General features: G+C 44.9%; 1 protein-coding gene across 9 annotated transcripts in view; it reads left to right on the plus strand.

Moving 5' to 3' along the window:
- LOC119172487 (nuclear factor related to kappa-B-binding protein) overlaps positions 1-26,569 on the plus strand; it is a 608,836-nt gene that overhangs the window by 382,989 nt on the left and 199,278 nt on the right. For all 9 annotated transcript variants that reach the window (XM_075891782.1, XM_037423606.2, XM_075891784.1 and 6 more), the window contains 2 exons: positions 8,954-9,198; positions 17,434-17,608. In XM_075891782.1, coding sequence (XP_075747897.1) covers positions 8,954-9,198; positions 17,434-17,608 — 420 coding nt within the window. The remainder of the gene's footprint in view (positions 1-8,953; positions 9,199-17,433; positions 17,609-26,569) is intronic.

Below are 26,569 nucleotides of genomic sequence, written 5' to 3' on the forward strand. Positions count from 1 at the left end.
AACAACCACGTGTCCGATTTCGCTACCTGGTGCGGTTTTAAGACCGCTATCACCAACGCTTTTGGCCGCCCTGAAGTTCGTAAGCTGCAAGCCGAGCAGCGCTTACGCGAGCGCACTCAGCAGGCCGGTGGATAATTCACCAGTTACATCGAATATGTCCTGGATTTGTGCAAGAAATCCAACAATCGAATCAGAAACGATCCGGAACATCATGAAAGGCATTGACGATGATGCCTTCACGATGCTGCTTGCCAAAAACCCAGGCACAGTGGCTGAGGTCATCACGCTGTGCCAGAGTTACGAGGAGCTCCGCCGGCAGCGTTCGATGACCCATCGCTCCACACCACGAGATGCAGGGCTTGCTGGCTTGGAGGCGAGATGTGATCATGTGGCGCTGCTGGCAGACCTCAAGTCCTTCATACGGGAGGAAATCGCGTGCACAGACTTATGTAGCACGGACAGACTTATGTTGAAAAGTTGCAGATGTTTATATAACCAGTTCTCTACACTTGCGCAATGATGCCAACAAGAACATGAGTATTAGCAACACCAGTAGGGATATGCTGATACAAAGAGCTGGTGCTCGCTAGGACGGTAGCCCTGGACATTTCTACGTTAATCGACGTCAGTGAATGGCACCCAACTACAACTGACAACAACCTGACCTGACGGCTCTGTCATAGCATTACATATGTAATGTTATGAAGAAGTCGCATGAAGAAGTCGCAGCGGTGTTCGGGAGTTGAGAAAAACATTCAGTTATTTTTCGGCTTTTGACTTGTTCGAACGTCCGACATTGACTGACGATTGAGTCAATGGTGGTACAGTTCTTGCATATGAGAATGTTGAAGGCATCGTCGGCTATGCCCTTCAACACATTGCTGACCTTGTCTAGTTCGGTCATGTCTTTGTCGGCCTCTCAACACAAGGCGAGCACGTCTTGGATAAAGGTGACATACGATTCGGTGAAAGATTAAACTCGTGACGCGAGTTCCTGCCTCGCTGCCATTTGTCGAGCAACTGACTGGCCGAACAAGTCATGGAGCTTCTGCTTGTACACGTCCCAACTCGTCAGGTCTTTCTCGTGCGTCTCGTACCAGGCACGTGCAGTACCTCGCAGGTAAAAAATGATGTTGGCCAGCATAAGCGTCTCATCCCACCTGTATTGCTTGCTGACACGCTCGTATAAGGTGAGTCACTCGTCAACGTCAGTTGTGTCAGTGCCGCAAAATGTACCTGGATCGAGAAGATTGTAAGGGATCACAGGTGACGGAGCAGGCGTAGACTTAATGAACGGCGCATGCCTTCAGGCATCATGGCTGGACGAAGCTGACGTCCGCTACGGAGATCCAGAGTCGGAATGTTACCCAGCACCTCCACCAAAAATATGTAACGGGGAGTATTTAATGAGTTAACGCAGGTTGGGCTAATACTGCACACAGTGTGCAAGGATGCAGGACAATAGGGCAGTCCAGACACGGCCCCACAACAACATCGTCCTCTTCAACCATTCTGCGTCATTTCTGCACTCGTGCCTGAGGTACTTTTCTGTACCCATTATATTATATTTAGATAGCCAGCACTTCAACCACAATTGAAATTTCACAAAGATTAGGGTCTGTTCGAAAGGCAGTTCCTAGACCTGGCTTGGCTATGTGGTAGAATAGTTGACTGCCACGCAGAATGCTTGGTTCGATTCCTGGTGGGCCCTGACATTTTCTCTATTCGTCGGGTGATCGCTACTGATGTCAGGTTTTTCTTAACGCTCACACGTTAAAAATTACCTACCCATGTGTATTGTCACCGTTCCTAGTAATAATAAATACTAAGTGTGAATCACCTGTGGCACAAACCCGCATACTTTGGCGCATACCCATCCACGGGTATGTACCACACGTCTGGTGGGAATGGCTTGATGACGTACCTGACAGGACTGTGGCATTATTAGATGCAAAGCATTTTTTTGTGAAATGCAAGCATTTTTAGTGCCTGCCTGCCTGGTCTGGCAACAAGTGGCAGTTTTGCTTTGAGCGCGACATCAAAAGCATGATAATTATTGAAGAATGATTTTGCCGTGGCCCGCAAGTGAATCAAACCAACCGGCCCCATCATGGTCATTAGGCGACCTGTCGGCAAGCATCTAATGGTGAAAAAGTTATCGGGATGTGCTTGTGGTCACAGAAAATGTGTCTCGGATGAAGACAAGGGTGTTGCGATGCAGCTGCATGCTCTGGGTGTCATAAGCCAACAAGAAATGGTCGAGTTGGTAGCGGGATTTCGCGTTAATCCTTGGCAAGTTCCTTTTCCTCAGGTAGTAGTGCAGTCGAATCTCATTAATTCACACAGGCTTAATTTGAACTTCCGGTTAATTTGAAATCCCGATGAGGTCTCCTCAAAGCTATGTGTATTTCATTGGGTGAAGACGCCCGGTAATTCGAATGCACAAGCATTTGCGATGGTTAATTCGAACATACCGCACTACGAAAGTGCTCTCAGCACCTCGCCCAATCCCGCAGTGGCACCCCCAACACCTCAACGCTGCGTGCGAAGGAAAGGAAAAGGGAAGAAAAGTCTGCGGTGGAATGTCTGCGCTCCCTCAAATGACGATCTGCGACGCGCCTGTACCATGCTTCACCTTTTTCCGCCCCTGCCACGTAAAGACTTTCTTCTTTCAACACCGCGCGAAGACATAGAGGGAAAAAAAAAGAAAGCTGTCGTGGTGTGTGGGTCTCTCTCATGCGCCGGTGCCACGCTTCCCCTTTTCCCCTCCCTGCCAAGTAACATTCTCCTTTCAAGGGCACGGGCGACAAAAGCAAAAGAAAAAAAGTGTCGATCTGCTTCTTTTCTAACGATAGTTACAGCGCGAGAACCGAACAACGTCAAAGAGACAAGAAGGACACGTAGCGCTCGTGTCCTTCTCGTCTCTTTGTCGTCGTTCTGTTCTCGTGCTATGACTATTGTCATGTCATACCAACTAGCCCAAACTGCCACACTTCCGTGCTTCTTTCCCCGTGGAGACGCTCCTCCTCTCTCGTCACGTGCTGGCCACGCTGCGGCTTTGGCGCAGAGGGTAGTAGAGGATATGCAGTCATTGTTGTCGTTGTCTTCAGAGAGTGTCGGCGCTGGACATCGCCACCTGCAACTTTTTTTGACAGAATGCTGAAGCCGAAGCAGACATGCTTTGCAACCTGCATGCGAAATTGATCGATTCGCTGCAAGGCAAACGTGTGCAGATGCGCATCACCGATTACTTCAATTATTGACGAATGTCTTGCGATTTGTGAATAAATGTAAGTCTTCTGAAACTTCCCCTTCGTGTGTTAGCTCAATGCACATGCGCCACTGCATGGGGAGCCCTCCGTTTACTTAGCTTTTATTAATTCGAACTTCGTTTGATTCGAGCAAATTTCGGGCCCCTTCGAGTTCGAATTATCGAGGTTTAAGTGTACTATGAAAACTTCATTGTAGTAGAAGTGTGTAGACAAAGTATTCGTTCTGACAAGACATTTTTCACATTGTTTTCTATGGGCGGCTGACGAGGAATCAAAAATTATTCGCTGTGGCAGTAATTTCATTGTAGCTAACTTTATTATAGCGAGATTCAACTGTGCCCATGTTGCTGTTGGCATCCGCAACTGTAAAAAAAAAAAAAAAAAAACACTGGTTATATGATACATATGTGGTGGGCATGTAGCGCGTAGACAGGATAACCGCTGGTCATTAAGGGTAACTAACTGGATTCCCAGAGAAGGCAAGCGGGTTAGGGGGAGACAGAAGGTTAGGTGGACAGATGAGATTAAGAAGTTTGCGGGTATAAATTGGCAGCAACAAGCACAGGACCGGGTTAACTGGCGGAACATGGGAGAGGCCTTTGTCCTGCAGTGGACGTAGTCAGGCTGATGATGATGATGAGATGATGATGATGATGTGGTGATTTACGTATGTATGCGTGTGCATTTTAAGCATATATTCAGCGCCAATTTGTAACATTTCACTATTTACAACACAGTCGGCTTTCATGCACATGCTTCGCATAACACTGTTTCCGAAGGTATGTGGGATCTCTTGAATCTTTTTTTATAAATTATGTTGATGTTACGAAAAAAATCATCCAAATGTAACAACACAAACGATTTTTTTTTCCTTTACGGTCACTTGGTCGCTCAAAAAAACATTTGCACAATTTTTACTTTGCTAGGTTCAGATTCAGCAATAAAATAAGCACACATTTTTGAGACTCATTTTGTAGAAAAACTTGACACTCAAGAGTTAAAGTATGCTTCATTTGAACTCCATACAGCAGGTGCACATTCCAATTTCAGTGTGAGGAAAAATTTATATGCTAGTAATTTTGCATATTGGGGATGAGACGGCAACAGAGTGGACACTTGAGAAAAGTGAGAAAAGTCCTGTGCACTAGCCCTAGGGCTAGAATGACACTCCTCTCATATGAGTATGCCCACTGGAGGAAGCTTGTAAAGTGAGCGATTGTGAACCATCGCATATTCATTGCCTTCATAGCAGTGATCCCACTCTTGCGCCAAAGTGCGCCAAATCAGATTTATTGTGCCATTCTGATAATATCAACGAAAGTTGCGCCAAACTGCACCAAAGTCTGATTTGAGAGCGTCTATCACCGGCAATAGCCACGCCGGCGCCTCAACAAACACATTCTCCGCAGGGGCTCGGGACGTCTATTCCAATTTGTATCGTGAAATTGTGGCACCGATGCATCGGTGGGCGTCGTCCGTTCCAGAAACGCTGCTGATTGCTCATTTGAACAGTTGTGCAGCTTGTAATTAAAGCAATTTTCACTAACAACTACACGCAGACGCGCCACCAGATTGTGTGTCATGTCTACTTCTGGACATCATGTGCAGTCTAATTTTCTGTGCTTTGCGTACACAGAATAATACGTGCATGGTGGAAGCACGTCTACACTTTTCCTTTAATATAGGTACTTTTTCATGAATCTTGATACGGAAGTTCATTGTCGTAATTCCTTTTACCAAGCACATCCGCGTTTGCAATCGCTGTTGTGGTAAAAGCTCCTAAAACACCCTGCCATTTCGAACTCGAGATTGCTAGGGTCTGTATTCAAAATTTTTGTATGCTTCCTGGTTTGAGCAGCCAGAATTCTGTTTTAATACGCGCAGCTTTTAATACATCAGGAACGTGCCTCCCCCCCCCCCCCCCGGAATTTTTCTTTCCATGGCGCATATATAGCTCAATATTACCATTTGCATGCCCCCCCCCCCCCCCCTTGTGCACTCTCCTTCTTAAAATAAAAATATTACCTACACTCCTGGTGATGGTAAAGACTAGTCGAGAATGTCCTTGTAATTACTATCACAGTAAAAAGAAAATAGCTCTCGCCTTCTAGTCATCTTAGGCATATGCATAAGGTACCATGTAAGGTTCTTTTTTCTCTGTGGTTCTTTTTTCGTTATGCACTGCTTTCTAGAACATGACAGGAGGATTTTGGAGTATAGACAGAATGCCCTAGCCACATAATAGATCGCTACAAATGGAAAACAAAGTTTGTTAAATCGCGTAGTTTTAACACGGAGAGATGAGCGCCAAAGGAAGTTGGTTTTGTGAAACTAGCTAAATGACGTCATGTTAAGCCTAGCAGTATAATCGGTTGCGAAGAAAAAGCACCTTTCTATAACCTTGGAGTCGTCTAAGCGAAATGCAGTTGCGACTGTGTGTGTCTCTAGTGTTGCAAGTCACAGCGCTTGTCTACCATATATACTGATAACCACATTGGTGTGTAGAATAGTATTTAATGAAGTACAATTTTATTCATCCACTAAGTATTTTGTTTATTTGCTACAAAAATATTCATTGAACAAGTTTTTTCAGCATTGCCAACATAATGATGCCATTATTTTTGCATCATCAACTAAAATAGGGAGTGCTTCTACGATTGCTGGTTTCATGAGATTTGAAATTAATGGAAATATTTCTAGCTCTTCACAGGAGACAACAGCCCAAAAATAATTATTCATCCCCTCGAATGTAAATGCAACTTGCTCCTCCTTCAGGATGTCAGGTTAGCTTCTCCAGATTGCTCCGAAATGAAAAATTTTGCTGCCCTAAAGTGCTCAAAAATGGAAAATGTTCCTGCTCCAAAGTGCTCATAATGGGAAATTTTGCCCTCCAAAGTGCTCTGAAACGAAAATTTCATTGCTCTGAAAATTGCTTCAAATCAGAAGACCTCGGTGGCATCACTGCTTTTTAGAAAAGAAACGGCTTTCCAGACAGTGTATGAAGTGTAAAGAGAGGAAGCAAGGGGCTGTACTTAAATGGCATTTTGCACAACCTTAAAAAGCTGACAGCGACAAACATTGTTAAGCCAGTTTTTGCTGGGCCCTGCATTTTGGCTAGCATATGTTAGCGTGCTCCGTGGCATGGGGCGAGTAGGTCCAGGCGTGATGCTGGGCATGTCAATACATTCACTAAATGCGACACATGCATTTTCTACAGTATTCCCGTGACCTGTGGCAAAGAATGTACTATTAGACGATTGGGCAGCCGTGTAAATGATGCGATACGCGAGCATGCCTGTTTTGGATATGCGAGCACGCCTGTTTTGCACTGTTGTTAACTATGAAAAGAAACAGCAAACTGGTCTGCACATTTTTTTAAGTCATTAGATATGATAATAATTCGTAAAATTTCACGTCTTGTAAGCACAATATGGGAGATGCTTTTGTGGTTGGCTTTGGAAATTTTGACCATCTGGGTTTCTTCAGGGTGCATCTGAACCTTAAGCACCTCCAGAATTTTACCTCCATTGAAATATGGCAGCTGCGATTCGGACTCTATTGCGGGACTTTCTGGTTGGCAGTCCAGCACCACTCATCTCAGCGGTAAATTTTTTTTTAAGTCTGTTAGGCAAGTTTATTCTAATGAGCCTTGTGTTAATAATAGAAGCTTCTTTCTCATCTTTATTTTTATTACAGGGAAAGCTGCATATGGCTCGGATAAACGAAAAACCATTCAGCAGCAGTATCATGAGTGGTCTCCATTAGCTCCGTTATTAGTTATGTCTTTCGCAGCGTCACACCCAAACACTCGTGCCGTTCGCTGGGTTGTAAGTTAGCCTGCAATGTCAAACGCTGCTAAGTTAGTTCATGATGTCAAACACTTGCAACAACGCAGCGTTGCAGGGTCTCAACATATTTGCACAGCGCAAGACTACGAGTAGTTACGACGTAACTACTGAAGAAAAGACAAGAACAGAAAGACCGCTGACTTAACTGAAATTTCATCAGCGAAAACGCTGAAAATATACTCGTGACAGAACATCACCACGCAATCGCGCAACCTATTGCATCACAGCAAGACAATCATCATCTCATTATTTGGTTACAACACCACACCTCAGCACAAATTCATGATCTACATATTGTGTCAAAGCCAGAAACTCGATTTATATTTTAGTCAGAGCAAGCGAAGGCATTGTAGAGATTGTGGTTGCAAACCGGAATTCGAAAAGTGCACTGTTATAGCCAAACACTGTCAGCAGCTAACACGAGAGATTATGGAGGCCAATCAAATACAAATGCTGGTTATCAGTGCATCAGCATGCTTTGCTTGGTCTGACTAAAAAATAAATCGAGTTTCTGGCTTTGACACAATAGTCTGTGAATTTTGTGCTGAGCTGTGGCGTTGTAACCATATAATGAGATGATTGTCTTCATGTGATGCAATAGATTGGGCGGTGATGTTGTGTCACGAGTATATATTCAGCGTTTTCGCTAATAAAATTTCAGTTGATGTCAGCGCTCCTTCTGTCCTTGTCTCTTCTTCTGTAGTTACGTGGTAACTACTCGTAGTCTTGCGCTGTGCAAATATGTTGATTCCCAATCACCAACTACCCCTAGCATCTGTCTTATCAAGTTTCAGGGTCAATGTGATGATTGTGGGAGCCCGTTCGCTCGCTTTCGATAGGGATTTTTCTAGCGGCACTTAGGATTAGGCTGCGACATCTGTGATCGCCTCTGGTTAGAGAACAACCGCTGCGATTAACGCATTGTGAAAAGCATTTAATTGCTCATTATACTCTTCCATGATCATGATCATACGAGGCACAATGTGCGGAATATGAAATGAAGAGTGGTAAACCAAAGCGAAACGTGTGTCTAACCTCATCAAGGAGCACAAACATGTTACGAAAAATTGTGAAAAGCTTCAGAGCAACGTCAGGTTGAACCCATTGCTGAAGACCGAGGCCGCTTCAGTTTTTGATAATTAACCATTTGTACGTAATGCTTGCATGGGGATTTGTATCCTCAAAAAAACCATTGCTGTGTATGAATAAATTTTTTGTTGTTTTACAGCCACTCTAAAAAATTTTTTAGTAACTTTTCTTGTGACAAAACACACATGTTATTTTAAATCTGCAGTAATAAATACTATTCTGGGGGGAGGTTACATTTGGTGGAAATGATTAAGGGCATGATTGTTGCAGCAATACTACTTTTCTTTAGACTAGTTGGTTCATACTGAAATATAGAGTTGCTGTGCTAGCAGAAAAAAAGGGGGGGGGGGGGAATGGAACGCAAAATTTTGTCTGCCTTCAGCTTGCTCAGCAAGTCTAGATTTCAGCATGAACAAAAATAGCGTCAAATAATGTGGGACAAGAGAAAAAAAGCTACACGACTAGTGCGTACAGAACATTTATTGGAAAACACGAATATCTCTAGGTAGCCACGATCATAACCAAAAAGAACTCTGATTTGTATATCCTTATCTCGGCCTTGTTGGATGCGAGAGAGCCACACAGCCATCTCCAGCTTATAAATTAAAACTTTGGGCTGTCCAGAGGCTGTCTTGTCGGGGGAGGGACTTTCAGGAGTAGTAAATTGCTTGCATGACATCTGGTGCGTGTAACGAGCACTTCCTTCTAGATATCAGCATCCACTGAAACGTCGCTTGGCTCTAGGACTGCTGCCTGAGGACTTTGTGCCGTACCTGGACTACAAGGAGAAGCAGCAGCAGTGGCAGTGGATAGGTGCTGGCCGAGACTCGGACATGCAAACGCACGCCCTCTGCCAGCACTGGCTACAGGAGCGTGAGCCCATGGATGCCCTCGAGGCCTCCCAGGGCTCGCCACCACCACCCAAGTCCACCACGGACTGGACTGTGCGACCAACCACTGACCACGAGCGCTCGCACTATCGCACACAGGTGAGCACCCTCGCTCTATCCTCAAGCGTCGACTGAAAACCAGTCTTTACAACCGCCGAGACTGACAACTTTGCTACATATTTGGCTGTCGACCGTTAGTACTGAGTTCACGAGGATTGTGAAACAATATGAATTATTTGATGTCCAAATAAAACTGGTCCATGCTCTGGGGCTTGAAATTCTGCTCATGTTACAATGTTCCTGTCATGCCCATATTGTCATTTACTGTGTCAAATTTACATGGCACGATTCTTAGGCATCCAGTATTGCATTTCAAAAAAGAAAATGAAGGAACGAGTCGTTTCTTCTGGGTGTTGTCATTCGCACTTTTATTAAGAGATGAACAAGGGTGCAGAATACAAGTACGAAACCAATCTTTTCAGAAGCAGTTATGCAGCAATTCTGTTTGAGAGATTTCCCTTCACAGAGAGTATATGAGGTGTCTCTTATAAACAGCGTACCATGTATGGGTTTTCTTATCAATACCTCTTTCCCTGTTGTGTCCTTTTTACCCATTTGTCTCATTACAGTGGAAGATGTTATGAGCTCATGGCAGCAGCTGATTTTAGTGGTGTAGTTGTTGCCCCCTGCTGCCGCTGCCTGGTTCACAGCACACGCTTTGAGAAGAAGAAAAAAGTTAAAGGGGGACTTGAAGATGCGTGCGGCAGTCGAGTATTCTATCACAGAGCTATGTGCGAGTTCTTGAAACTTCATTCAGCTGTAAATATTTAAGAAGAGTAAAATAGCAACAAGGTGTTGCCAGGCCATGGGCATTGTGTAACGAGTGAAAGTATCAAAGCGTTGCATTTACTACAAAGAGATCAGCTACAATTTAACATATCATCAATAGCTCGAGCATGATCAAAGTGTTTTGGACCTGTAACTCCTGCCCGAATTTCACGTCTAAAGCAGCAATAATTTAGCTCTCACCTCAGCTACTTCTACAATCTGCATGTTGGAATCAGCATGTTTTTGAGCCAATACATTTCAGTCTGTATTAGAGCCTGGAAGGCAGCTTTGCATAGTAGGGAGTGTGACGAGGCAAAGCAAAAAAAAATTTAAGGGGTCATTTTTATTTGATTTTTGACTGGATTTGTCTTTGGCAAGTTTATATAGTTCGAATAATAAGAATTTCAGTCCAAATTGAATCAATTTGATGACTAAAGGAGAAGCACGAGGCGCGTACCAAGCGTGGAAGCGCAGCAGCGGTGTGCGACGAGAAAAGTCTCCCGAGGACGTGCGCACCAACCTCGTAGACGCAGGAAAGTGGTCAAAGAAAGGCACGCGACCTGAGCCAAGAAGAAAAATGCCAGAAGATGACCTGGCACTGGGTGTTTGTACGGCGAGCTGCGAAAACGTGGGAAACCAACGTCGCTACCGCGACGAAAGCTGTAGAACTGCCCGATTTTGAGGCTGCCGGCGAAGAGGTTCGGGGAGTGAGTGGCTGTCGATATCGGAAGAATCAAGTGAGGCTGCCCCGACTTGCCGCAATCTGTCGCAGCATTTCTTGGGTGGACCACAGCTCTTCCCCTTCGATCCAGAACAAACGCAGCCTGCAGCACAGTCAATACGCCGTTGACGAGTTAGGCGCAGCCTAACCGAGCCGAAGGATACGACGAAGACTGGAATCAACGAGCAATGTGGTTGAGTGATTCATTCAGCGACATTGTCCAGGACAACTTCAACGATAGTACCACTTCGTCGTAGTTTGGGAAGTGGCATTAACATAAACATATACCTTTACACCCTGCAATGTTCGTCGGTAGGGAACCGCTTTTTAATCACAAATCATTGTTAGCGTTTTTTAAAGAAATTCATAGTTTCCATATCATATACCCAGGCATCCCGTAGCATGACCTCTCCAGAGAGGTTTTTGCTGCAGTGGTTACACAAGAAAGCACTTGCCTCACGGCCCTTGGGCGCAAGGGTATGAACGAGTGAGGCACTTGTGCTAATGCCATACATATCCACCATCGTCTTTTATTATCACCAACTTTTGTCATCTATTCACACCACACACACCTTTCACGGCATGGTCATGATTTTATTACTTGTATGTTTTTACCCGCCTTACCGCGAGGAATTTTATGGCCCTTATACAGCCGCTTATCACAATCATTGTCCATTTTTTTTTAGCAAGATGAACTGGCGCTCTTTGGCCGTGAAACGGCCCTTGCGCCATAAAACATCAAACATCATCATCATGGGAAGTGGCATTGCAACAGTAAGAATGGTCTACTATTGCGGGAGTGCACGAGAGTAACCACTAGGCACCATCTCGAATAGAGATGGTATCTAGTGGCTACTTAGATATTATTTTCGGTTTTGTTTGTATAGCCGATTATTGTGTGCATGTCTCTTTTTAGGAGTCGGTTCTGAGTGTCAGATTGTTTGCGATTTTGTGTAATATTAAAATGGGTTTGCCGTGTTGCCGCCGACTCTCGTCTCTCTCTCAAATACATAGTTCACAAACACTCCCGAGATAAATTCGTGACAAATAAAGTGGTGGGCCTGCCAGGATCCCCTTCATCCTAGGCGTGGCCTTTTTTTTTTTTCGCGAATTTCTCTCATCCAGCGTTCATTTTCACCATTAATTTTTGCCTTGGCTAATTTCTGCACAATAGTTTTTTTCTTCAAATATATTTCCCATATTTGGTTGACTTCATCTTGTGGCCGATTCTCCCTTTTTGCCTGTCTGTGCTCCTGTGATGCCTCTCATCACTTCTTGATCACTTCTCGAATTTCGCTATTCCACCAACTTTTCGACTTTCACTTTCCTTTCCAGCGAATAGTTTTCTTCTTTTTTTCCATATCCCGTATTATTACATATTGCCGCATTCCACATCTAGATCGACGGCTGACCCTCTGCTCGCTGCTATGAGTAGCAGTGTTTTGCTGTAGTCTGACGTTCGTTTTACGTCGCCATTAAGTTCAGTACAAACAAACAGTTTATTATTCAACCTGCCTTCATCCACGTCATGACCTCGTGACAATATAACTGCTCACTATCGACTCCATGCACTGAGACTGGCGCGCGGCCGTCAGAGAAAACAAACGTTGAGAGCCCGAGCAGAACGAAACACTCCCCCAGCGTTCGCTAGCACGTAGTTTATCTGAATTATGAACTGCTGCATAGTCTATTATACTAACAAGTACACGCCGTGTCCTGCGGGAACGAAGTTTCAGAGTTTCTTTACTTGTTTCTGATTTATTGGGCAGCGAAATAAGTGCATCACGGCTGTGGGACGTAAAAAGTGTTTAATCTTCATTTCCTCTGTCGTTTCGCTAGTTCTCATTTCCTCTGCCGTTTCGCATTCTGCCGATGCGTGCTTGAATTGGTCTGAGACAACCCCTGCAAGTGCGATGATCTTGCGTGATGTTCTTGCTGCCATAGAGCAGGTGAGAAAAGAAACGCATGCAAGAAATTTTATTTCAGATCAAGGCTGATAGGACGTTTTAATGGGCTTTAATAATTACTACTTTGCTGTGTACCGTTTGCAGTCTGATGAATACAATACGAGGTCAATCAGTGCTTTCCTGAGTTGATAGGTCCATCAGTGAAGGGGCGAACTGATTTAAATAGCATTTAACCGTAAACACAAGTAGCCACCTAGCAGCATATGTGCACTCTATATGATCAAGCTAGTACGTCAGTTGGTTGGTTGGTCCTTATTACACTGGTGCAAGGCACCATGGGGCATCGGCCATGAAATGAGTGATGCCTTGTTATATAAATGATTTTGTTTAAAACTCTGAAAATCTTTAGCAATAGATAATTTTCTAAATAAGTAATTAGCTTAATTCACAAGAAAAAGCATAATGCCGTTGAAGAATAAGTTTTACTTACATAACCTTACAATTCAGTTCGTTTCTTCTTGTGTAGCAAATCGCATATGGCATCCCAAACGCTCCTGTGTCTAAAACTAAGTGCTGTAGCTCTAAAGGAAATAACCGCCGGATGTAATGAATTGAATCGCATCTTTCGGATTTGGTTCATTCAAAAGCCTTTTTTTTTTTTACTGTTAAACAATCTGTATGTTATGAAGAAATGATGCAGGGTGTAGAGTATAGCAGGACTATACATGGTAAGAAACGATGTTTTGCAAATGCTGTAGCGACGGATGTGCATGTCAGTGTTTGTTTCGGAAAGCAACATAAACAACGCCAAAGGTTATAGTGAATGAGAGACATGTGACGATGACCAAAGTGACCGTGCCATCGTCGTCGGCACTCTACAAGGTTAACGAAAGATGAAACGCGGCATGCGCCGTCCTCTCTCGACCAAATCTTCTCGCGTTCTCTTTCTCGCCCGCGCCTCAAGCCCTTAGCAGTAGCTGCGCGAGCGGTGAGGTAAAGGTTATGATTATGATGAGCGATGATAATGCCGTGAGAATTTCAAACAAAGCACTTCGCGAGACTCAGTTGCTGAAAATCGCCTAGGCATGACGCCGCAACAAACGAGCATGCCAGTTTCCTTAGCGAATAGCCGTGGAGCCATCGATATTTATAAACGCTCCAAGTATTTTGCAAGTACGCGGGCAGTAGGCAAGCACCAATAATAATCTAAGTTCGAAAGAATGACAGCTTGCCGCAATAGTTACGCAGCTGCCCTCATGCTTTATGCACACCTGACACATGCGTTTAGCCGTCATTCTTGGCGATGGGCAGCAAAGTGCTCACTAATGCAAAAAAAAAAAAAGTGGCCGCTTTCGTGAAGGTTTTCCCATTTGTTCATGGTGGCATCGCGGAGGATTGAGAATTTTGCTCAAAGCACGCACTAACCCGCCGGCCACGGGCGTTTATGCCACCATAGCTACGTAAGTAATTAGGCGCTGTTGTCTGCTACTACTCTCAAAGTTGCGCGCCCACCACACCACAAGTGGCGTCGCGCGCGCCTTTCAATGCACCCTTATAGTTCCTGCACAGAGTGTATAACTCCCAGTCCTTGCCTAGTAGTTTTTCTACTTCGTCTTCGACTCTTGCAGCTATATTTAATTTTTGTATGTCGTTCAAATAAGAGCTTTCAAACTTTGATTCAATGTTCTAATTTTCAGTTCTATATCCCATTTGTAGTGTTATGTGTTTATGATCATTACCCAAGCCGTTAGTGCCTTCCTCGTCTATTCTCATCTCTTTAAGTTCGTTTTAGATTCCCTCTGTCATAAGACAATAATCAATGCTCAATTGACTGTGTCCAACTTCCCACTTGATCTGCCCTCACACTTAGGCCCCACGTTAACTACTGTATTTTAAGACTATGTTGCTCGCAGAGATCTTGCAATAACCTGCCATGGGTGTCACAATATTCGTCAAGGTCCTGTATGTGAGCATTCATGTCTCCTAGAAGGATTCTTTCAGCCTCATGACCAAAATATTTGATATCAATGTGTATGCGATTCACTACCTCCGAATTCTCTTTCTTACAGTTATTCCCCAACCACAAGTAAGCTACACCAGTATCCAAGTTTTCTTTCCCCCTAGTGTGTCCGAAACCCAGAGCTGCACTGAACATGTTTGCTTCACTCTATAGCAATTGGTTTTGCTATGGGTTAACATTCTAACATCCCCACCTTTCCTTTCTTATATGGTCCTGTTGCATTCTTCCCAAGTATAATTCAGAATCTGTGGTGGCTCTTCTACGGCTTTTAGATGTGTTTCTGTAACCACATAAACACCTATCTGTTCCTTGTTTAACTGCTCCTCAATTTCTAACCATTTTGCCCTTTTACTGCCATTGTGCATGTTAATGTAACTAATTGCTACATGTGCCTTCTCCTTTCTTTTACTTTTTCTCTGGTTTCTCACTATACCACCTGTCAAAAAGTCTCTCTGGTTGTTTTCCTCGTTACTAGCTTTTGTGGACGCCGAAGGGCCTGCGTGCCACACAAAAAAGCTACTGTGCATCCTACAAGTCGCCAACCCACCTCATGACCTAGCCTCCTATTGAAGGGAATTCGGTCTCGTTGAAAACCACCCCACCTATCTCTGTTTATTTCCACTACCTCAAAGCCTTTCTCTCGACTGATCTGCCATATCTTTTTGTTTGCGTCAACAAGTGCTCTGTGCAGGTTGCCATCACATACCGGTACCTCCGGTATCATGCATTCCACTACCTGTACCCGAGAGGAAATGGCGTGCATGTAATCGACCCCTTTCGCCAGTGAGGTTCCTAGTCTTTCCAAATCTTCATTTAAGACATCGTTTAAACCGCCCCCAATTGTCGCGAAGTTTTGTCCATCAGCTTTAGTTGTGTTTTGGGCTCACTTGCCTCATGACTGCTTCTAGCTTACGTCTTAGGAACGTCTCTACTGAAACCCTCTTGTCACCTCTTACCCTCTCTTTGACTGCTTATGCACGTCGATTTAAATTCGAGCCCCTGCAATTATCATGTGTTGTGACTTTTCAGCTAGAGTGTCTCACACATGGAGGTTACTTGTGCTGGCACCATCAGCTGCTTTGTCCCCTCCCAGTCCCACAACTACTTTGCGGAAGCTGGGTCTTGTGATCATTGAAAAGATTGAACCTGTTTCCCCTTTTTTCTCCGCTGTTCTGGGTGCCGGTGCCCTACCGTTCCCGCCATCGGTTGCTCCTTTGTTCATCTTGTTCACCTTCGCTAGTGTCTCCTCGGCTGACCTAAGTCTTTCTACCATAGCCTTTGTTTTTTTTTTGCTCTGTTGCCAACGCAGTCTCCAGCTCAACGATTCTCATAATCGGTTCATTCTAGGCAACCATATATTTTTTTTTTTTTCCCTTGACCTCACATTGTCTACACTTGAGGTCAGCCTCCTCTGCATTCATATCTACATGAGCCTTCATTTTAGCCCCACCCCACATCCTGAACACTTTACAGTTGCAGCAGAGTGCTACCTGTCAAGTTCCGAAGAAACCTCCAGCTTATAGCACCGCCCAAGCACAGTGGCACGAAAAGAAAGCAAAACGCTAAGCGCAACAGGCGCGACATGCACCCGCAATGTGCGTACGCCGCCATACGATACTGCATTTTTGTGGAGAATCGGCCAGTACGCTAGCAACGTGGCCTTGTTTGAAGTTGATCAAGCATGGAAACCGAGCGGCTGAACGACACTTTTTTTGTCGATTTGTGCGCGATATCCTTAGCATGCACTGTCCGCATTGCCATGCTGCACGTGCCGGGACACCTGATGCACGCAAACGGAGGGTGAAAGAGCCTAGGGCAGATAGCGCGTGTACATTTTTAGGCTACATAAAAATACTTTGCGCATTTCGCGGGCCACAACCAGGACAGTTTTTCTTGTTGGAGAGCGATGATCTCGTATAGAGGCTATGTTGTCCTGCCACTGAATGGAAGGTCAGCACTGGTTGGACAGCGAGTTTTTTGATACTGTCATGTGAAATGTTTGCTGTTACAACTCTCTAGAATTTTTTTCTCCCTCGTAATGAACCCTGCCCCCTAATTGGCATCAACTTTTTTGAAGAGAAGGTGGGTTCATTACACTAGTAAATATGATATACACCTATTCGTTCATTTCGAGTACTTTAAAATTTTCAATAATTTAAGTTCGAATCCAAGCTGATTCGAATACTGTAATGTTTGTTCGAATAGTTGAAGCATTCAAATATTCACACAAGCCTACTAATAACGATTTCAGTTTCAAACCTGGGGCTACAAAACACTTTGTTCACTTCCCGATTTGAGTTGTCCATATGAATGCATATAAAAACACTTCTTCTCTGAGGACTAGCAGTGATGCCTGAGACGTCACTTCGGCTGCATGCAATAGGCCACGCCTTTTTCTTTTTTATCTAGCAGCCGTAACAGAACAGGGAAAACATGGTTACTATAAATGGTGGTTGAATAATGCAGGTTTTCACTTTGATTTTGTGCAATTTTAGACAGCAGCTCTGGTTTTTTTTGGGCTGCGGAACAGTTTTCAACGTTCCGCATTTCCGACCGAGTGGAGAGCAACCAGTTCTGTGAACACCAACCCAGCTCCACATCCTTTAAAATGTGGTTGGAAATACTGTATCAAGTCACATGTTTTTTTGTTTTGTTTTATTTTTGTAACCTTTCAGAAATTTCGTTATTGCTTTACAAAAGAGCAGCGCAATACCATATTGTTTTTTGCCAGCCACTTCAGTTTACAGACAATAAAAAAAAGGTAAAAAGGTATCTTGAAAGGTATCTAACAACATTTTGAGGATTTACCTTGGTACACAACTACTCTGAGAAACTTGTACATATGGTGTGTTTGGCAGGAGTGTGTGCGGTACCAGAATCCCCACCGGGCGTTCACATTTCGGGTGCATGGCTACGAGGCTGTGGTTGGACCAGTCAAGGGCGTGTATGGCAAGGAGAGTGGCGTCAACAAGGCCCGGGAGCACTCGTTGCTGGTCTCCGACCGGCCACCCTTTGTCACGATCCTCTCGCTCGGTGAGTGGCAGCAGTTGTGCAATCGTTTGTAATCCTTGCTTTGTGTTGTGCGTTGGGGTTATCATAGCCTCCATTTGTGATTCGCGCCACCAGAGTGCTCACTCGACACTGATCACCTCACCGCTTTTGTGCACATCACTTCGCAGGTGTTCTTTGTGCTCTCAAGGAGTCAGGATGCTCACAAAGGCAGTATTTAAGTGTGTCCGAGACGAAACTCTTTGTGTGGCCGACATTCTGGCTAGGAAACGATAACTCGAGCAAGTAATGCACGCTGGGCACCAGTACAGCGAGAGCTTGTTAATTCGAACTCGATGGGCACTATAAAACTGTTCGAATCGAATTAGAAGGCGGGCACTAAAATGAACAGACATACACCATAATGCGCAGGCAGAACCCAAAGTACTACACTCAAACCTCGTTATAATGTAATGGGATATATAGAAATAATGGATATAACAAAGTAAAGGAAATTCCCCTTGAAGGTTCTATTGAGAACCATGCATTTTAAAACACGTTGTAACGAAGTAAAATTGACATGGTAAATGGATATAACAAACTAAATTAGTCTATCAAAAAGTCTATAAAAAAAGCCAACCGTAGTGTGTCAAGTATATCATTTTCTCCAAAGTTTGACGCTCGTTCGGCGCGGCTGTTTCAAAACTACCGCGCCGACCTTACAGCCACGCCACGCGCGGCCGAGAGAGCCATCCCCTTCACACAGCCAGTGGAGAGGATTGAGGAAGCGCTCAGCGAGTCACCTGACTGACAAGCCACGTTGCGGTGCAAAGCGATTTCCCTCTCCGCGCCTTAAAGACGGCGGCAACGACTGCGTCTCCGCTGCTACCCTCTGCACCAAAAAACGAGGACTTTCCGCGCCAGCTTTCTTTCTTCTTTCTTTTTTCCTCTCTTTCCAGGTGCAGCCTTAAAAGGAGAAGGGTCTGTACGTGCAGAGACGAAAAGGGAGAAGCGTGGCACAGGCGCGTCGCAGATCGACATTTGAGAGACCAAACAATCCGCCACAGTCTTTTCTTTCCTTTTCTTCTTTTCCTTCTTTGCATGCAGCGTTGAGAGCTGCCGTCGCGAGATTGGGCATGGTGCTGAGAGCATTTCCGGAGCGCAGCAGTATGTTCGAATTAACCGTCGCAAGTGCTTGCGCGTTCAAATTACAGGGCGTTTTTGCCCATCGGAATACACAATGCTTTGATGGGACCTCAGCGTGATTTCGAATTAACAGGAAGTTCGAATTAGGCATGTTCGAATTAATGAGGTTCGACTCAGTTTATTTTTCGTTGCACGCATGGTCACATAGCAGTGCATCGGGCCGCGAGGCGGTTACCTTCTTTGCATGCTTATAAGTGTGCGCCTATCTGAGCATACATGGCCACAAACTGTTACAATCGATATAACTAAATGATGGATATAACAAAATAATTGTGGCTTCCTTCAACTTCGTTATAACGAAGTTTGAGTGTACACATTTGCGGCACGTGATTTCGTAAATTGAATTCTTGGAGCTCTAACACTGAATACAGTTAAATGATGAGCCAATGGCATGCCAGAAACAAGCACCAACATGCATTCATGTGAGAAGTGAGCCTGTATGTCGAAATATATGACGCTATTCATACTGGAAAGCATATTTACATGACAGAACTAACACAATCAAAATTTAATGTAATAAACAATTTTAATTCGCTTGCGATTCTTGCGCCTAGACTGTATAAACATTGCTTGCAGCTTCTCCAATAGCACAGTGTCCGAGTTTTCTCATCTGCTGAGAAAATTCTGCTGTTTCATTGCTTTTCATCTGTAGTGAAGTTGGTTTGGTTTTTCAGCACATTGTTGTCTCTCTGGACCAACTTCTGTGCAAAGCAATGATAACCAGAAGCTCTTAGTTTGAATTGACCGTTGTCGTTATCAACGAGTGATTACATTATCAGGAGTTTCCCCCCATAGAATACACAGGACTCTGCCAGAACTGAGGCATTAGTTCGAATTAACCGGGCTCGAAATCACAAAATTTTACTGTATTGGCAAACAGAGTGTTTGCCGACAATAAAGTAATCATCATTGGGACGCATTATTTTTTATGCTACATGACTAGGCTTGTGCAAACAAATAATTTTAGCTTCGAAGTGAGTTCGAAGCAAACGGTGACTTTCGTCAAATCATTTGGAATCGAATTCAAATAATATATATTGTGAGGAACCGGTTTATTCAGCGAGGCTCGAGCTAAATCACACTGGTGATGATATTTACAGATGATGAAGATGTACAAGTGATGATGATATCTAAAGGCAATGAAGAGTCATTCGCTTGTCGCACTCACACTAATTTCCCCGCGTGGTGAAAGCGGCCGCTTGGTTGCTTGACAGTATTATGAAATGCGTCGCGCATAAGGCTTTAAACGAGATACGTGCATTATTTCTGTTCCTCGGCAACGATGATCAGGATTAGCGCTAAGAGGAGAAACGCGGTAATTGAGTGGAGATGTCTGTTCAACCACCGTGTACGGCCCAATGAAGCGACTGATGAATTTGCCGCATAACCCTGGGACGCGTAGCAGAGTCTGTAGAAGAACTTCGTCACCAGGGGAAAAACACACAACACAGCGACACGAGTCGTAGCGAGATTTTCGAGTGTCTTAGTGTTAACACGGGCCTGGTGATGGCATTGTGCGAGACGAGATAAAGATTCTTCAGAGAAAGGAGCCGTCGAGGGTGCAGTGGCCGAAAGGAAAGAGACATTCATAGCGAAACTCGGCGAGCAACCATGGGCGATAAAAGATAGAGAAAAGCCGGCAGTGCGTTGAGCAGCCGTATTATAGGCGAATATCACGAAAGGTAGAATTGCATCCCAGTTCGTGTGGTTGGGGTGAATGTACATGGTGATCTTGTCCAATAGGGTCCAATGAAACCGTTCAGTCAATCCGTTGGTCTGCGGGTGGTAGCTAGAAGTTGTCTTGTGAACAGTGTTCGAGGCACGCTAAACTTGCTCAACAATGGAAGAGAGAAAGACTTTGCCATGATCACTCAGGAGAATGTGTGGAGCTCCATGGCGCAAAAACATGTGGCGAAGAAAAAAATCGGTGACCTCAGTGGCAGTCCCAGATGGTATAGAAACTGTTTCTGCGTAGCGGGTAAGGTGGTCGACAGCCGTGACAATCCAGCGATTCCCATTGGATGATATAGGAAGAGGGCCATAAGAGTCGATTCCAACGACTTCAAAAGGCGAGGCGGGACAAGGAAGAGGTTGCATTAAGCCAGCCGGAGCCGTTGTCAGTCGTTTTCGCTGTTGGCAATGGACAAAGGAGGCGACGTACTTAGCGATGGCTGAAGAGAGGCCAGGCCAAAAACGACGACTTCGTATTTTGTCATAAGTCTTGTGATAGCCTAGATGAGCGGCGGTTGAATTATCATGAAAGGCTTCCAGAACTTCATGTTGTAGAGAACGTAGGATGACGGGTACCGACTTGTTGCCATCGATGTGGTAAATGTAGCGGTATATACCACCACCGACAACCTTAAATTGTTTAAGTTGTCGATGGAGTCTGGCGTTTGGAGGAGTAGTAGAGCCGGTCAAGCAGTCAACAATGGTGCGGCAGTATTTGTCGACACGTTATTGTGAAACAAGGACGGAGAGGGTGGCAGGTGATGAACTTAGCGCTGCGATTGGAGGGGTGCTGTCGTTTTGGAGTATCGATGGTGAGTGGCTTCCGCTAGGCAAAGGACAGCGCGATAGAGCATCAGCATCTTGATACTTCTTCCCAGATCTGTAGGTGACATCGAAATCATACTCCTGCAATCATACTCTATCATACTGTTTCTCTTTATCAGACTCCGACATTGGTATCTGCCAGTAGCCTGACTTGAGGTCGAGGCTAGAAAAATACTTGGTGCCCTGTAATGAATCCTGTGCGTTGTCGATTCGAGAGGGAGGATAAACATCCTTGCACGTTATTTTGGTTAGCGCACGGTAATCGACCCAGAAACGCACTCTCCCATCTTTCTTTTGAATGAGAACAACTAGCGATGACCGGGGACTCGAGGAAGGACGTATGATGTTGCACCATAGCATATCTGAGACGTGAGGCGACCTGCGGCGAGATGTACGGGAATTCTCAGGCATGTCAGTAGGGTAGGCAGGAGACGGTGAACGGTAATAGGAAGATCGGGAGGGTGGTCGTAAGTAGTTCATGGTCGAACGGAAGCTTCGATATTCTTCAGGAGCGTAGCCGCGTTGCTCGTCTTGTTGGCGCCTTCGACAAAACTGACCGATATGTCCTCGATAGCCGCAGTAGTAACAGATTGGTCGAGGTAGGCGCTGAGGTGCGTAGTAAGGCGCTGCATGCATTAGCGGTGACAACGAAGTCACAGGCGTATGGTCTGCGGGTGTAGGCACATAAACAGTGGCTGCGGCAGAGAGCGCGGCAACTTCGGCGTACGTGCGCGTCTGGCGCACGCAGGGACCGTTGGAACACGTCGGACGCGATGCGGACGCGATCTCTTGTTTGATCAGGTCTCGCAAGCTATCTTTTTCAGAAGAGAGAGTAACTTCGGCAGCGCAGGACGAGCAGCACCAGTGAAGCTCTTCATGAACGATGTCGCGAATAAGCGCACGCAAGTCGAGGGGTGCAGGCAAACGAATGTCGGTGGCATCGTAGCAGAGGCGAAGAGACTGAAGCTCGTCAAGTCGCTGACAGATGGTTGTCAGGTCCTGGGTGGTGGCAGGATTTTGCGTGGAAAGGGCGTTAGAGGCGATGGTGTTAATGCGTTTAATAATGTGGCGTATTTGGTCGTTCTGAGACATGCCGGTGTTAACGTGCTTGCATAGTGCAAGGACATCATCAATATAAGAGGTGCAAGATTCATCCGGCAGCTGCGTGCGTTCAGCAAGCTGCTTCTTTGTTGCCTCAGTGCGAATTGTAGGGGCACCAAATATTTGACGAATTTGCTGCTCGAAAGTGTCCCAGTCGGAAAGATTCGGGTGGTGGTTCCAGAACGAAGTTTTCGCAACATCGGACAAGTAAAATGGGACGCTGCGCAACTTCTGTGGATTGTCCCACCTGTTCAAATCGCTGACTAGGTCGTAGTGCTTGATCCAGTTTTCGACATCATCGCCTCGGAGACCGGAAAACACAGGTGGATCACGCAGGCGAATGTTGTTGAAGCAGGTGGCGGTGGCTGCAGTAGGACGACGACGTTGGATGGGCCAGGGTTTTTTTGGGCCGCCATGGCTGGGGGTTGTATGCGATGACCCGAGCATAGCTCCAGCGAGAACGGGCGAGAGGACTTGAGGGAACAAAAAGCACCGTCCACCACTTGTGAGGAACCGGTTTATTCAGCCAGGTTCGAGGTAAATCACCCTGGTGATGATATTTACAGATGATGAAGATGTACAGGTGATGATGATATCTAAAGAGAACGAAGAGTCATTCGCTTGTCGCGCTCACAATATACGTATCATGACCTAACTAATCTGCACAGTATCTTTTCAAAATTGTTGTTGTTCAAAAGAAGTCTAAACAACTTTGAGTAGTTGCATGACTTCGCTTGCGGTAGAATGCAAGGGATAAGCTGTCGTAACAAGCTTTCTAGCTAAAAATTATGAATCAATTTGAGGATAACACAGTGAAATACGGTTATCTGCATGACGAAAACCTGGTTTCACGATGCAATATTAGACAGCAAATTTTTGCCAAAAAGTTAGAGCGTGCTAAAACAGGACAGAACTGGCGGTGGAGGGGCTGGCTTAGCGATATTGATGAAGAAAGGCATTGGATTTCTTCCTCCTGCCCGACCTGCCAGGTACTGAGTTGCTATGGTGCAAAATCATAGTCAGAACTTTAAGGGGGTGCATGGGTCTTTGGGACGAAAAAATTGCGAAAAAATCAAGTTTTGGAAAACAGCATTTTCGAAATCTAGAGGTTTTATTACATGACTACACAAAGTTTCTTAGCTCTTGCATTAATATTTTAGCTGTAGCATAACTCTTTTTCAACAATACTGGCAGAATTGCAGCCAAAGTTATTGCTAAAAGGGCTCTTTTTTCGCAAAACGCAGCGGCCGTTTCACGCGTTGTAGCGTGGCTATCTTGGTCTCGTTTGAAAGAGCTATTTTTCTTATTCATTTTCCTGCCAACTCTTATTCTATGTTGCCATTGGCTTTCTCAAAAAAGCGAGCAAAAAGAGAGTCCCAGCGCAAGCCCTCATTCGTTGCCTAGTGCACGTGACCTGAGTTCGGCATGCGATTGGCGGAATTCATTTCTAGTGGTCTGCACAGCGCTCATCCGTGCTGTCGGCCATGCGCGATGTTATCAGTGTGTGTGACCAACGCCCGTGTGGTTGGAGTGAAGAACGATGGCTCGGAAGATGTCGCACACGGTAAAAGCATTTGGGGCGAAGAAAGTGCGACGCGCACTTATCGAGAACATCAGGAAGAGGAGTGTAACGCAGCCGAACGTGAAAAACGTCGCGGCCGCCGCCTTTGCTGATGCCACCGATGCGGACCTAGGCCTAACAAGCCCGTCGTCGTGCGGAGGATCATGCGGCCAAAAATGTGACAAGTGAGTGCGCGCGCTCGGTTCGCGAGCTTTATCAAGATTTGTGCCTCAGCAACCCCAGAAACATCGCGGTGTCGTTCGATGGGTCGTGGATGACTCGTGGACATTCCTAACACATCGGCGTCGGCACCATGATAGAACTGTTCACGGGGCTTTGTTTGAACTACGTTGTTCTGAGCAATTTCTGCGCGGAATGCGAGACTGGCCCAAAGGAAGGCGATCCGTCTTTCGAAAGCTGGAAGAAAGGCCACAAGTGTGAAAAGAACACAAACAAAAAGTCAGGAGAGATGGAAGTGGAGGAAGCTCTTATTTTATGGAAGCGGTCCCTCGAGCGACACGGTCTTCGGTACACTACAGTACTTAGTGATGGAGACAGCTGTACGTATCTCGCACTTCAAAACGAAAAAGTTTACGGTTACATAGAAGTGGAAAAGGAGGACTGCGTGAACCACGTACAAAAACGTATGGAAACGGCACTACGCAACCTCGTCTCAAGAAGTAAAGCTTCTGGCCTTCAAAGCCTGGCGGAAAAGTGTGGCTCACTTTTCGCGGCTAATTATGCGGCTAAGCTCCTATTACAGATGGGCACTGAAAATGCACAAAGGAGATGTGGATACCATGCACAAGGCAGTGATGGCAACCTACCATCATATAACGTCTAACAACACTGCGTCGAACCATTACTTCTGCCCAACAGGTCCCAATTGGTGGTGCCGCCAAAATGCCGCAGAGGCTAGGGGTGAGCCAGCACCAAAACACCCTTGCAACCTGCCTCCTCATGTTTGTCAGGCTTTGTTGCCTATATACGAATGCCTGAGCAACAGAAAATTGCTTCAGAGGTGCCTGCGAGGGAAGACTCAAAACAGCAATGAGAGCCTCCACTCGGTCATATGGTCGCTTGCACCAAAGGAGCGCCATGCCTCCCTTTTTACCATAAAAGCAGCTGTGGCAGAGGCATTAATGCAGGAAATGTGAGAGCATTTCCTGCATTAATGTGTAAAATGTGAAATGTGTAAGGATTAATGCAGGAAATGTGAGAGCAACTGCATCAATACTAAAGGAGCTGAGCCTAAGCTCCAGCACACTGTGCAGCAATCGTATAGCTGAAAAAGATCAGTGACGCCTGGAAGCTTCAACTCGAAAGCGTGTATCAGCAGAAAATATGCACCGAGCCCTGAAAGAATGCCACACAGGCAACAATGTGCAGACAAACTAAGTGCCAGGGGGCTACTGGTCATTTACAACTGGTAACTTGTAAATATTTCATGATATTCTGGAATAAATTGAGCTGTTTGCATTTTTTGCGATTTTCTCAGAACAAGCTCTTTACTCATTTTGCTTGTTTGGTACAGTGATATCTAAATTCCTGGGAACAGCTACAGCTGTAATTTTTTTATATGTGATGCTGAATGCCTAAAGCTTGAACTGCTGCAAGGAGATTATTTGTTTTCTCTCTCTATAATTTTTTATTTGCTTTTGTTCAAGTTTATTAGTGGCTGTGACATAAACGTCTAAGCTTTGATGAGCTCCTAAATTGCAAATTGTTGGTGGATTTGAAAACTGCTTGTAGCAGTCCAATCCTTATGTATTCCACTTTGCATTCATGCACTAAATTTAACTTTCTACTCAGTAAATTTTATATATTGTCTTACCAATTATTAGTAATTAATATCTAAATATTTCGGTAACTAACTGAGTCGCAGTAAAAATAACTACATTTTTGAAATCAGCACAACTAAATACATATACCTGTGCTTTTAAATTGAATTTGTTTCATAAATAAAAAAATATAGCTCCAGGTACCATGTCCATCTTAACTGCTGCGGTAGGCACAATTTACCACCCCCTGATATAACTACAGACATTTCTGACCTTGTAAGCAATTAATTAGCACAACACAGGCTACACAAAGGGAACTGGTTTTAGCTGGAGATTTTATCCTCCCCCATATTTACTGACAATCACTCAAGTCAGCTGGTCTTGATAGACAGTTTTGAGAATCGTTCATTGAGATGTCCTTGTCTTTCGGTAGGACCCAACTTGTTAACTATCGAACTTGCGAGAATTCTGTCTTGTTTTTTGTAAATGACAAGCTTGCTTGTTATGAACACCAATGCCATGTCATCGAAGGCTTGTCAGACCACAAGGCGGTGATTTTTAGTGTTAACATTTCATGTAAAGCAAGAAACCCGGTGTATAAGTTCTTTCCAAACTTCGTCAACGCAGATAACACATCAATAGTGAATGTGCTCGCTTCTACGTATGGCACATTTTTGTTTTGTTGTTCCCAGTGTGACGTTGACTATCTGGTCAACATGTTTCATGGTATTGTTCACAACTGTATCACTAGTCATGTTCTTATAAAATGTGTGAAGCGCAACAGACGGCATCCTTGGTACA

This window comes from Rhipicephalus microplus, chromosome 4, assembly GCF_043290135.1.
Source record: "Rhipicephalus microplus isolate Deutch F79 chromosome 4, USDA_Rmic, whole genome shotgun sequence".
NCBI classification, from domain to species: domain Eukaryota; kingdom Metazoa; phylum Arthropoda; class Arachnida; order Ixodida; family Ixodidae; genus Rhipicephalus; species Rhipicephalus microplus.